The sequence below is a fragment of the Macrobrachium rosenbergii genome, chromosome 13, assembly GCF_040412425.1.
Source record: "Macrobrachium rosenbergii isolate ZJJX-2024 chromosome 13, ASM4041242v1, whole genome shotgun sequence".
Taxonomy (NCBI): domain Eukaryota; kingdom Metazoa; phylum Arthropoda; class Malacostraca; order Decapoda; family Palaemonidae; genus Macrobrachium; species Macrobrachium rosenbergii.
In genome coordinates this window covers 49,600,935-49,615,355 of record NC_089753.1, presented here as the reverse complement: position 1 = coordinate 49,615,355, position 14,421 = coordinate 49,600,935, and the positions used below count along the sequence as shown (strand labels likewise).

The 14,421-nt window shown below is 39.8% G+C and overlaps 1 protein-coding gene across 2 annotated transcripts in view; it reads right to left on the bottom strand.

The window, feature by feature from the left end:
- Positions 1 to 14,421, bottom strand: part of LOC136845291 (uncharacterized) — a 46,329-nt gene that overhangs the window by 11,726 nt on the left and 20,182 nt on the right. Inside the window, exons 5-10 of one of the 2 annotated variants that reach the window (XM_067115469.1) lie at positions 13,388 to 13,522; positions 13,000 to 13,173; positions 11,795 to 11,924; positions 2,629 to 2,741; positions 1,084 to 1,250; positions 417 to 831 (exon numbers count right to left, since the gene is read on the bottom strand). In XM_067115469.1, the coding sequence (XP_066971570.1) occupies positions 417 to 831; positions 1,084 to 1,250; positions 2,629 to 2,741; positions 11,795 to 11,924; positions 13,000 to 13,173; positions 13,388 to 13,522 (1,134 nt within the window). The remainder of the gene's footprint in view (positions 1 to 416; positions 832 to 1,083; positions 1,251 to 2,628; positions 2,742 to 11,794; positions 11,925 to 12,999; positions 13,174 to 13,387; positions 13,523 to 14,421) is intronic. The other variant, XM_067115470.1, reaches the window with a different exon arrangement.

The following is a 14,421-nucleotide window of genomic DNA, read 5'->3' as shown; positions in this document are numbered from 1 at the left end:
TGTTAATAACTATACTGGGCAAACGCCTAAGATCTGGATTAACCTAACTGATTAATTACCGATTTCACAGAAATGCAATGAATATATGCATTCATCATGTCATAATTTAACCAGTAAGTAAAATGCTTCAAGAATTTTTAAATGTCAATGATTAACATACAAAGACCTCCCTGTCTCCATTCTTTTCAACATATAATTTGAAGTAAATTGCAGATGCCAAACACATTATTTTCATATCTAAACAATGGAGTAAACTATTGTATATGCGTATATGTGAATAAGGAGAAAAAGGTACCGAGTGCAAAATACATCAAAGATAGCCAATGCAGTTAAATAATGAGTTTTATACACTGTATGAATGCAATCAACTGCAATATATTTCCATTCAAAAAGGTAACAAAAGTTTTCAAACTCACCTTAAAAGATAAAATGCCCAAACTACAGAAGCAATGTTACACACTAACATTAGGAAGGTCCATAAGTTTTCATCTAGTAAGTACCATAGATGTGCCCACAACTGATCAACCCAGTCACCTGCTGCATTTTGCGGTATCGTAGCTTTGTATGCTGCAAAAATATATCCAAACATAAGTCCTATATTTGTCATGATGAACACTACAAAATGCCAGTGATTGTTGACTGCCACACATGTGTTCAGAAAGAGGCAATGATGATCTGCCTGGTGGTGACATTTTTCACATAACCGGCAATGGTGTGACAGTGGAGGGGATGCTAACTGACAGTCTGAACAATAACCACGAACAACCCCCTCGCCCACACCACGTAAAACTTCTTGAAGGGGACCTTCAGATCGTACCACTCCAGGATCACCTGCAAGGAAGGTATTTAAAAACAATGATCAATGGGTATATTGCATGAACAAAACTGGCAACATTATCACCATGTAACTAAATTCACTACAGCTTTCCGTACAGATTCATACTTTAAACCCTTTAAAATAAAAATGAAATTACATTAGGTTACAAAATAGTGGTCCCGAATAAAACTCAAAAACTACACTTTCCTAATTCAAATTTAATGATGTACAAACAGTACAACATAACAACTAAAATGCAAACTTACATGTAAGAAGTTTATAAAATAGGAATGAATGACCCAGTACCAATATCCACATAAGAAGACTAATAATGACTGGCTGGTGTTTATGTGCCTCGACAGCAAAAACATAACATGCGAGAGTTGAAATAAGTCCACTTCCATATGCCCCTAAGTATACTGGATTTGGCCATCTGAAATAAGAATATGAACATTCATTAGAAATTCACATTACCTTCACTCAATATAGGTGATGTAAACAACATATAGATTCAAATCGGCGTTAAACAAATCTAAATATGTGGTGTCAAGTACCAAGCAGTAAGCACTCCATGTAATTAATGGAAACACAAAAAGTCACAAGTTAACACTATACAAAAATAAGCAAAATACACAAATCAATGAAAAACAGACTCAAACTATTGCTATCCCTGCAAAGAAGAATGTCTCTACGAAAAATAAAATATCACTTCTAATTAGCAATTGTTAACTGCAATCCAGGCAATATTATCCTCTACTGGTTGGTAAAAAAAAAAAAAAAAACTTTTCTCATTTGAAAGGAGTGATGAAAAGTTGTAAAATAATCAATTAAATTAATGAGTTAGGAATATCAATGAAACTGGCATGGCTGCTGTGAGGAGAAACACTCTGGGAAATTACGCAGAGCTGTAAACAGCGCTCCAAATACAAGAAAAGCCAGGCAGGTGACTGATGGGTACCTAAGTTCTCAGATGACGTGCTCTGCGCTATTCACAAACCTCTTCTGTTTGTTTGACAAAAATTGCAGTGTCTAGGGCCATTCAAAGATGAATGTGGTCATATATAAATGAAGGGGTTCCACAGAAACAATCATATATCGACCAGCAGTGTAAAGTATATACATGACCACATGCACTTTCACCAATAGTAATGAATCACATGGACTGATATTACTGATGGAATGATACATTCTCCATAAAATAAATAGAAACATATGGATATTAAGCTCAAAAATAGCAGTGATAAAAGAAAGATACTGCAGAGATAACTTACTTCAAGTCTAATCCAGTAAAGGCCCCGTAGGGGAGTAGCGCCTTCAGTGCACCTCACGTGGTGCACTGTAGGCATTACTTAAGGTGTTTGCAGCATCCCTTTGGTCCCAGGTACAGCCTCTTTCATTCATTCCTTTTAATGTACCTCTGTTCATATCTTCTTTCTTTCATCTGACTTTTCACTCTCAAACAATTGTTTCATAGTGCAACTGCAAGGATTTCCTCCTGTTCAACCTTTCAAACCTTCTTACTGTCAATTTCCCCTTCAGCACTGAATGACCTCATAGGTCCCAGCATTTGGCCTTTGGCCAAAATTCTATACTCTATTCTATTCAATCGAGTAAAGGGAAAGTTAAAAAATATCACAACATGATGATTACTGTCACACATTTACCAATATGAAGACCAATGAAGAAAGTTAACTTAATTGCAGGAAACAAAAGGTGACCAAAAGTAGTAAAATGTGTAAATCTGCCTTTTTATGAGGGGCCCATCTTACAGGTCATATAAACCACCATTAACCTTGTACCAAATGACTAACCTTGTAGGATGTTTCATGCGATGTTGCTGTCTCGCCATAATTGTCAGGGCTACGATGAATACTGGCAGGCCAGTAACCCACTGGTGATGAGGCATACCAAATACTGATAGGAACTGTAGAAAATGAAAGGCAATGTACAGTATACTTCATTGCTAAAAGATATAAAAGGCTTATACTATTTTCCCATATAATTTTTGCTCTATGCATTTGGGGATGAAGTAAACACGTAGTGTTGCAGTCTCTTTCCCTGAAGTTTTGCCTTTTAATATAAATAGTTACACTTCATTCAATGGCATTTACAGACTAACATAGAAGTATATTTTGTTAACCCTTAAACGACAACTGGACGTATTGTACGTTGACTAAAATTGTCTGTCGGGTGCCGAGTGGACGTACCGTATGTCGACTACAAAAAATTTCAACCTTCGGTCAACTTTGACTCGACCAAAATGGTCGAAAAACGCAATTGTAAGGTAAAACTCTTACATTCTAGTAATATTCAATCATTTACCTTCATTTTGTAACAAATTGGAAGTCTCTCCCACAATATTTCGATTTATGGTGAATTTTTGAAAAAAACTTTTTCCTTACATCCACGCGGTAACTCGGCCGAAAATCTCAAAAATTCTTTCGTCATTTTGTCGTAATTTTGCACCGTTTTATATTAGCCGTTACAAAAGTTTTATATATGAAAATGTGTGCAATTTCATTTAAAATACAACAAAAACAAAATTTGTAACTTTTATCAGTTTGGAAATATTTTCATATAAATGATAAGTGCTTTCAACCTTCGGTCAAATGGTCGAAAAACGCAATTGTAAGCTAAAACTCTTACATTCTAGTAATATTCAATCATTTACCTTCATTTTGCAACAAATCGGAACTCTCTAGCACAATATTTTGATTTATGGTGAATTTTTGAAAAAAACTTTTTCCTTACATCCGCGCGCGATAACTCGGCCGAAAATCTCAGAAATTTTTTCGTCACTTTGTCGTAGTGTTTGCACCGTTTTTCTAATAGCCGTTACATAAAGTTTTATATATGGAAATGTGCGCAATTTCATGTAGAATACAACAAAAAATAACTCATGGTTGTAGCTTTTATTAGTTTTGAAATATTTTCATATAAATCACGATAAATAGCAAAAATTCGACCTTAGGTCAACTTTAACTCGACCGAAATGGTCCAAAACTGCAATTGTAAGCTAAAACACTTACAGTCTAGTAATATTCAATCAATTACCTTCATTTTGCAACAAACGGGAAGTCTCTAGCACAATATTTTGATTTATGGTGAATTTTTGAAAAAAAATTTTTTATGTCCGCGCGTTACGAATTCATGCATCATTTTTTTGATAATATTTTCTCTGTGTTGCTTTGATCGTTTTACAATTTGTTATATACCAAAATCATCACAATTTAGTGTACAATGCAAAGAAAAAAAAATAACTCATTAGCATTAACCGTTTTGCTCACAGCACGATTTGTATACAATTATATATGAAATTTTTTTTTTGCACTGTCATATATTTCAATATTTATATATGATATGATAATGATATTTTTTTTCATTTCTGATGGTTGCATACTAAACTTCAGGCAATGACAAACCAAGGAGTCAAAAATGATCTCTTAATCTTAAAAACTAAGTGTGCTGTGATTTTTTGAAAAAACTTTTTTTCGCTTCGGCGCTAAGTCCCGAACGCCGCCGGCATACGGCAGACACTTTTGTAAATAGAGGCTCAGTGTTTAAGGGTTAAATATAAAACATAAAATTCCCCAATGCCTCTGATTAAGTAGTAAAATCTAAAATGACATATTTATAATAAAATAAAGTTTTATATATACTTATCAAATAATTACATAGCCATAGTTTCTACTTTACACGGCAGCTCAAAATTTTGAATTCGCTGTAGCACTCTTTTGTTTTGGGTGTAGGTATACTGGCACGCCCACTTTCGGGGAAGAATGGGTACAACATAGCTAAAGAGCTCAATTCGTGTATGCTCTATATCCATGATAGGGGAGGAGGGAAGGCTCAGATCATGTAATTATCTGGTAAGTATATATAAAACTTTATATTATTATAAAAATGTCATTTTCATATAAGTAAATTACCAAATAATCAAATAATTACATGGCTGAATCACACATTGATTGGAGGCGGGATGAATGGACATATACTATCCAAAAAAACTCTGATATGGAGAAGAATTTAGAATAGAAAGTTAGCTAGCATCTTGAAATGCTTGTTGTAACCTTACCTGGTGAGGGAGCAACGGCAGACGGTACTGCCTCTGGTCGTAGCTACTCTCGACCAGTAGCAGCGTGGCGGTAGAGCCAAGGGTCGCCTCTACTTGAGTGGGTGCTTTGCAACGTAGGAGGTTAATCACAGGTTGCCAAAGCTTACAATCCAAAAGGGTCGCATAAATAATATGTGTATATGCCCTTGCCCTGGGTGCAGTGCAATAGAACAACAAAGACCAGATCAAATTTACCAACACCACCACAAAATTTTAACCAGAACCATAAAATACAGATTGGAGACACCCACGACTCAGTGTTCACCAGACTTCCCAAGAAGTGCAACTATCCTTATTCAAGAAGAGTGGATAGAGGAAAAGGCATTCCTCCTATCCTTCATCCCCCAATACCATGCCAGCTGCGAAGAATGGACCTAAAGTACTGCATTTTTCGTACACTATTTCAATAACCCATAAGTTAAACATGGCAAACTCTGACTTGCACCTCCAAAATGTTGCTTGCAAAACTGAAGAGAGAGAGACAAGATTTAGTCTGAAAGCCAAAGACGTTGCCACGGCTCTTATTTCATGAGCCTTTACTTTACATAAGGGCAGTAAATCATCCTGAACTCCTGAATGTGCTTCTGAAATCACAGATCTTAAAAAGAATGATAATGCACTCTTGGACAAAGGAAGGCTGGGGTCTTTCACAGAACACCAAAGATTCAAGGCAGAACCTCTAAGGTTTTTGGTTCTTTCAAGGTATACTCTCAAGGTTCTTACAGGACAGAGGACTTCTTCTTGATCGGATGGACAGAGTACTTTGGACAGGCTCTTGATTGAAAGAGCGAGGACATGGGTTAGTCGGGTCCTCATTCTTGGCCAAAAAATCCAAAATCAGTGAGTATACAGCACTGCCTTGTGAGAAACCTAACCTTGTATCGATGGCATGAAGCTCACTAGCTCTCTTGGCTGTAGCCAGTGCCATCAAGAATAAGGTCTTCATCAGATTCTGAAGTGACGATGATTCCAAAGGTTCAAACGGCGGTCCTGACAGCCATTTAAGGACCACATCCAAGTTCCAAGCGACTCCCGAAGGTTTTACTTGCTTACTAATACTAATACGCTGTATTAAATCGCTGATGTCTTGGTGCAAGACATGTCTACTCCTCTATGTTTAAATACTAAACTCAACATCGCTCTGTAACCCTTGATGGTAGATGTTGTGAGCCCTTTCAAGGTTCTAAAACGTAATAGAAAATCTCCAATTTGGGCTACAGACGTTTGAGAAGAGGAGATACGTTCCCGTCACCACTTCCGAAAAACTGCCCATTTGGCTTGGTAGACTGCGTTAGAAGATTGTCGCCTACACTTAGCAATAGCCTATGCAGCCTTCCTTGAAAATCCTTTCGCTCTGACAAGTTCCCTGACAGTCTGAAGCCTATCTGAGTGAATGGATAACCCTTGATGGAATCAGAGAAAGTGCCACTGTTTGAGAAGATTTCATTTCTGAGTAAGTAGCTAGAATTCTGTCAAAAGGCCTAGCAGATCGAGGGAACCACTCCTTGTGTAGCCAAGAGGGAGCACATAAGGTCATCGACACGTTGTTGTGTGCACTGAACTTTTTCAACACATCCCTCACCATGCTGAAGGGAGGGAAGGCATATAGGTTGACCCAACCAGTCCTGCAGCTTGGCATCCGTCGCCTACTGAACCTGTTTGCCACGACTCAATTCATCTGCAAGGACGTTCACTCTCCCCTCAATGAATTGGGTCTCGTTGCTTCTTGCCCACAGAAGAAAATCCTTCGTCGCTTCGTAGAGCGCAAAAGAATGAGTCCCTCCTTGATTCTTGATATAAGCTAGGGCGGTCATGCTGTCCGAATGGACCTCTACTGTCTTGTTGAAGGTTTGCATTGCAAAATGCTGAAGTGCAAGATGAATCGCTTTTAATTCTTTTACATTAATGTGGAGGTTTCTTTCGGTAGGAGACCATGTTCCTGAAACCTCTTTATCGTTGAGAAGGGCTCTCCAACCCAGATCCGAAGCATCTGAGTATAACGTTAGGTCGGGGTTCATTGGAGCCAGAGACCTTCCTGTTGCAAATCTGTCTTTTGCCAGCCACCACCAAAGGTTCTCTTTTATCTGGGGAGTGATTTTGAAGACGAATGAATCCGGGAATGACTTCCTTTGCCAATTGGCCTTAAGGTAAAATTGCAGTACTCTTTGTGTGTAGCTGCCTAATGGACCAAACTTCTGTGGAAGAGAGGGTTCCCAGAAGACTCATCCATGCATTGGCTGAGGAGGAAGGGTGAGTTACAAAGTCTTGGACACTTCTGCAACAATTTAGGATCCTTTGTTGGGATGGAAAAGCCCGAAAACTCAGAGAGTCTATCACTATCCCAAAAATAGAATAGACTGAGTCAGGACTAGCTGTGACTTCTTGAAGTTTATTAAAAGGCCTAAATCTTGAGCGAGACGAAGAGTTTTCTGTAGGTCCTCCACGCACTAAGATCTCGAGGGGGAGCGTAAGAGCCAATCGTCCAGGCACAGAGAGATGTTTATCCCCATGAGATGTAACCATTTCGCTAGGGGAGTGAGTACCTGGGTAAAAACTTGAGGGGCCATGGAGAGTCCAAAGCAAAGTGCCCGAAACTGGCAGACTCTGTCCTGGAACACAAATCTCAGATACTTCCTGGAGTCCGGTTGAACTGGAACATGGAAGTAAGCATCTTGCATGTCGATCATAACCATCCAGTCTCCTTGATGGATGGCCGACAATACCGACTGACTCGTCTCCATTTTGAACCTCGTTGTTCGAACGAAGAGGTTCAGGACACTGACGTCCAGGACAGGTCTCCATCCTCCCGATGATTTGGGAGCCACGAAGAGGCAGTTGTAAAACCCTCCGTGCTTGCATCCTCGACTGCTTCCACAGCTTTCTTTTCTAGTAGGGCTGACACTTCCCGAGATAGGGCTGAAAACCTCTCTGAGTCTACCGTGTAGGCTGTTAAGCTGATGGGAGAGGTTACTAAGGGAGGTTTCTCCCTAAAAGGGATTGCATAGCCCTCTTTCAATACCTTCAACACTCACAGCTCCACATTCTTATTTTTTCCTTCTGTCCAGAAATGGGAAAGTCTTGCTCTCACTGGAACACAGAGGACGGACGACTCAGAGGTTGGCTCTAAGTCAGGACTGGAAACAACCTCTAGAACTTCAAAAGGGCTGTTGCTGCAAGGGCGACGACGTTCTAGTAGCTGTGGCAGAAGCAGCGGCTCGTGCGGGGAACTTAGTCCTTTTGGTGGATTGAGCGAGGAGGTCCTGTGTTGATTTCTTTTGTAGTTCTACTGAAACCCATTCCAGGGTGTCCTGCGGGAACTATTCTTGTCCAGGGGGACAAAAAGAAGCAAAGAACGTTGCGATGGGGCGACTCCTTTTGCCACGAATGAGCACCACAAATCTTGTTTTTTAAGGACTCCTGTTGTGAAGATGGTCGCTAGTTCTAGTGCTCCATCTCTTATGGCTCTTTCAGCGCACGCCAGCACTCCCAGCCAGTCTGATGCAAAGTTCTCTTGAAGGGACGTACAGTTTTCTATTTTCTTGGCCAGAGCCCCCACCATCCAATCCAAAAGACTGAAGACCTCGAAGACTTTGAAGATGTCTTTAAGCAGATGGTCTAATTCTGAGGCAAAGAGAATTCTGGCCGACAAGAAAGCAGAACAAGAAGAAGCATCTATGATACTGGAGAAGTCCCCTTGAGAGGAGGCAGAAACTCCCAAGGACGGAGCTTCTCCAGTTGCATAAGACAAATACTTTTGCCTTATCAATCAAAAGGGAGGCTTACAAAACACCACTTTTCCGACATCTCCCTTTTCCACTAACCAGGCATCCATGCAGGCGAATGCTTTCCTCGAAGACGAAGATAAAACCATACATGGACTGGGAGTGCCTGGTTGTTGTCACATCAATAAGGCTGACCTCGGAGACAAAGGGATGGCTGGAGAGAAGAACAACAGGTAACAGATCAGGAAAAACCCGAACAGTGATGAGTAGTTAGATGTAGGTTGCTCCTCTTCTACAGGTTCCTTGTCGGAGAAAGCAGGTGATCCTGGGGGGTCCATGGTCTCTTGCACCACTGGAGCTGGCTTTTGAAGAAGGCTCAAAACTTTGTCAAGCTGGAGTTGAAGCGGCGCCAATGAAGGATCTTGAGCAGCAGATGGAAATTCACCTGAAGAATCAGGTACTGGAATCTCTCCTTGCGGGATCACATAGATGCTAGAACTAGGGTGGACTTCAAGAAAAGTGCCCACAGAGACTGTACGCATGGAAGTTGGGCACCCACTCACTGTCGGAACAGACACTGACTCCTTCAAAGTGGCTGCATTCTTTACAGACACTTGGCGCCCCAAGGATGGGCACTCAGCGATTTGACATTCAAACACCAAGCGGTCATACATGGGATCTTCCAATTCGGAATCTGGGTGCCCACGAACTGGAAAGGAGGATACTGAACGCTCATGCGATGGGCGCTCAGACAATGGGCACCCTAGAGATGATAGCTCGGACATCGAATGATCTTCAAGTTAGCGCTTATCCGCAACACTATCATACACTGGGCGCTCAGACGCTTTGCGCTGATGAGCTGGACTGGCACACACTCTTCTGGGGTCGGAACACACTTTCGCAACTGAATAGGCGTGAGAATCTCTGCTGGCAATTCCCAAAACCTACAAGAAGGGAGAGGGCTACGTTCCCTCTCTACAGCTCACTTACGAGACGGGGGTGAACCTGTTTCCAAGGAAGCGCCCAGCCTTTTCAATGGCCTAGAAACTTTCACAGAACGGCCATTACGCTTCTTGGATGCGGGAGAGTCCAAATCATTTGATGATAGTGCATGTGCGTCCATTCGAACGCCTTTCCAATGGCGTTCTTCTGCAGCCTGGGACTGGCGAACAACAGGCTCGGATGTGGCGATGACTGCTCGCGGGCAAACCCCACCGACCTCCCTTGGGCTGCCAGTTTGCTTCCTCCCAGGTGAGCAAAGGGAGTTTAGCAGGGACCTTGGTCTCAGAGCATCGGTGGGACGAACAGCTGCCCCCTCCACTGACACTTCACTCAACACTACACAATCAAATTTGTCCATCAGGACCTTCGCAGAATTCCCAATCTGGGAAACAGTATTCACTAGTAAATTCAATTTTTTATCTACCCTTGCTTCTAAGCTGGCAATGGCATTGGGTTTGGCAGAATGAGAGCTAGGTAATGGAGTGACAGGAAAAGCTGGAAGACTGGGAATGGGAGAAGAAATTGTCACAGGTGTTGAAGGGATAGGCAGAACTGCAATATCAACTCCTGGAGAATGACCTGTACTAGCATAAGCTTAGCTTCAGCCCTAACTGTAGCTTTTCTCAGTCAGTCATGCTGTAATTTGTCTAAGTGTGTCTGTAGTCTTCCACTTCCCCTTATCCCAGTCCTTACGTTCTTCACAATTAAGCTCAGGAGAGCAAATTTGCTCCCTACAAGAACTACATATAGTATGAGAGTCATATTTTGCAGAAATGAGTCTAGTTTTGCAGCCTTTGCTGCAATACCTAATGCCAGACAAACTAGAGTCAGACATAATAGGTCAAAAGTCCAATCAGGCAAGTCACAATCAAAGATATAATCCAGAATTCTAGCTAAGCTACACAGGTGTGCTACCTAAAGCAAAGAGTACTTCACCAAAAGACGATCACCAACCATCTGGTGAAAACGAATCAAGAACTGCTAATAACTGGTGTTCGGTCATTAGACAGCAGAAACGAATTGAGCTCTTTAGCTACGTTGTACCTACACCCAAAACAAAAGAGCGCTACTGCGAATTTCGAATTCTGAGCTGCCACGTACAGCAGAAACTATAGCTATGTAATTATTTCATGTTACTTACATAAAAATATCATTCACAGATGCAAACACTTAACATGATTAAACCTGTGCATACATCATTTCCAAAATCAAGGGACAACTGATAGTTTGCCATTTCATGCTGGGTAAGAAAAAGAGTAGAGCATTTTAAAACTCTCCCTCTACCCAGCAACAAAAATATATATAGAGAAAATGTTGAAAAGGCATCCAACCACAACCTCTTTACCTGGAACTGTGGTCAGGCACATTTTGAATCTGCCACCATTAGTTTTTTACCCTGCAGTTAAGTATTTTAGTAACACTGTACAGCTGAGTTAATATCAAATATTCTGCTGTATTTTTATCCTCCAGGATGTAATCCAAAGCACCAATAATAATAACAAAACTGGAATAATAACAAAACAATCAATAAAAAGAGCTAGTAAATCAGGCCATTTCAATGAACTTTAATGGCAATGAGCCTAATTATTTTAAAAAATCAGGAAGAAGAGATCGGTCAGCAATGCATACCAGTATGTAACAAACATCAAAACACAAAAGATAATATGGGTGACTGAAAAGGAAAAGTGAATCCTCCCTAGTTGCTGGTTGTTAATATGCTTATTTATTACAAGTTCTGGATAAATCATATATTTATTGCTTGCTCTAACCTTTTCATAATATTTTTTCCATACAAATATGTGCAATTCTGTGCCTGTTCTCGATGGGGGAAAAGAGTGTTAGCTAAAGTAGATGAAAGGATGTAACTACTACAATCCTATTATTTTCCTAAAGTCTTACCCAGCTTATGCCTTTTGAGTCTATATAAAGTGAACTGAAATGTTTTCACTGATAACTATTGCATTTTTAGTGTATTTTAGCATTTTATGTTTTTTTCATTAGTATAGCAACAGGTTACCAGATTAAAACTTGACAAGTTTTTGAACAAGCCTTATGTTAGGAAAACATCTTTAGCAATATTGTGAAACTACTTGTTTTATGCAAATCAATTATGCGTACAGTATACAGTTTTATACTTACTATTCCAATATAAAACACTGTTGCTGGAGTCAACAACTGGATAAGCCATGGCCAACGAGGTGATTCTACAGCCCCACTTCTCTCGTACTGTCTGGTCCATTTGTCAAGCCATTTACGGCAATCTGGAGATCTAAAAATCATAAAGATGAAAATTTACCATGCAATATAGCCTGGATACTGATAAGAACACTGCATGATAAAGGTGGTCGTAATAAGTAAACATTAAATCATTCTTGACATATAAGCTAAATCATGATTTTGACCCTTTGAGATTCACTGGGGCCCAAACTCATCTGTGGTATAACACTGGTTCTAGCTTAGGGATAATTTCCTTTGAACAACTGCAGTAACTTATGTTTTTGCACCATGAAACAGTATGATAAATTTTCTTTCCAATATTATATATATTATTGTCATTTATAACTGTTACTGCACATGAAAAATTACATTTCATAAATGAAGAAAGACCTCCTAAGGTTTAATTTTTAACTCAGCACAAAGTATCTCCTATTCTCATACTTTAATGTGCTATTTAGGATAAGCAGAATATCAATATTTGTACACAGTACTGTGTTTAAACATCAAAATTTTAATACATCTGTTTAAAAAAAATTTTTAATTTTGTAAGTTCTGCCTCGTTACCACACAGATTGCAATGATCAGATCCCATAAGAATGAAAAGTTGCAGTGTTCAAAGCAGTGGCCTTCTCCCTACTGAAAGTAGCACCATAAACACCTATTGTACTTTTTGCCAATTTAGAACAGATTAATTGAACAGCATCTAGCAGAGACTATATCTGTAAAAATACAATTTTTATAGTTACAAGGAATTAAAAGCTTTAAAACATTTACTGTTTTTGAGTATGAAGGGAATGCTTGGCAAATGGATGTGCACATGCCAAGCAGCACCAAAGAGTAAATTGGGGTCTTCTGTCTTTATGTAAACTAACTTTATAAGAGTGAAAATTCTGCTATGTTGAGGAGAAAACTTGTAACAACCAACTATCTCACTCATTAGGCATAAATCTACTAATTCCTATCAATAAGCAAATATTCATGAGTCAGTATCAAACAATATTGGCTCCTACACATAAACATAACTAAGTTTTACTAAATCTACCAGTAAAATGAAAATCAATATCTTTTTACGAAGTAAATGCTTTCCATCCAGAAGCATTTCAAAGAATAAAAACAGTTATGCTTACACAGATGTAGAAGCATGTGCAACTTGTGCAGGGGTAAGTCCTGCACTGTTTGGTGCTGTCAGAAGCTGCTCTGCTCCTGGGTAAATGACGGTCCAGCAAACACCTGAAACACCACCTGCCGCACCACAGTGAAGAACTGTGTTGCCTTCAGCATCTACTTTGGTACGCCCAACTCTTGAAAGAAAACACTACAATCAGAAGCATTCATAATATAAAATTGGCATTGTTAATTACTTCTATAAGGCACTGGACTTTTTAGAAACTGTATTATCATTCAAGATTAATTTAAATGTCACCCAGAGATAACCAAACATTTTCACTATTTACCTTCAAGACTTTGAACTTTTTTTGCATGGGCACAACACTGGGGAAAGTTACTGAAACTCACTTCTTACTATGTACAAGATAATTCACAAGACCTAGATGACCACATGAAGCAGCAATGTGGAGTGGAGTGCAACCATGGCTATCTTCAGCTTCCAGATTGACTTCACAAACTTCTGCTAGATACTGCACAAGCATTCTGCAAACATGAATGTTTAACTTGCAAAAATAAGAAAATGCACATTGAAAAATGACAAACATGTGTACTTACCACGTAATAGCTATAGTTTCTAACTTGTGTGGCAGCCTTTATTTAAAAACTGCAGTAGCACTTCGATAGCCCCGTCCCCTAATGGGAGTAATGGGAATGAGTTAGCAGAAAACCTCATTCTGTCTGTGCCCTTGTGTCCATGAGAGGGGAGGAGGGTGGGCTCCGATTCTGTAATTACTTGGTAAGTATATAAGAAACTTAATTTTATTATGAAAATATCATTTTCTTATAAGTAACATACCAAGTAATTTTATAACTGAATCACACACAGAATGGGGGTGGGATACATGGATATATTCTATTCCAAACCATCAAGTCATGGTAATGACTTTCAAATAGAAAAATTGCTAGCATTGAAACAATGCTTGTCCTTTCCTTATGTTGTAAGAGAGCTACTGCAGGCGAATACTGCCTCTGGTTGGTCCTCATCTAACCTGTAGTGGCATGGCAGTAAACCATGGGGCACCTCTAATTAAGGGGGAGCTTTGCAGCGAAGGATAGGACCGATGGCTAGCAAAGCATATATAAGTACCCTTACCCTGGGCACAGTACTATACCAATATAAAAAACAACCAAACAACACGGTCACCTACACTGAAAACACCACAACCCATCCACTGAAACTGGTGGGTACTCCAGGTACATTGTACCCCCGGACTCCTGAAAATTTGACACCCTACTTCACGGCAAAGAGATAAAAGAAAAAGAGAGATTCCTATGCTTCCTTCCCCAACACCATGCCAGCCAATGAAAATGGCCCCCAAGGTACTGCAATTTTCAATCACTGCTACAACTTCTTTCAAATAGTGAGACGCAAAGATCGGTTC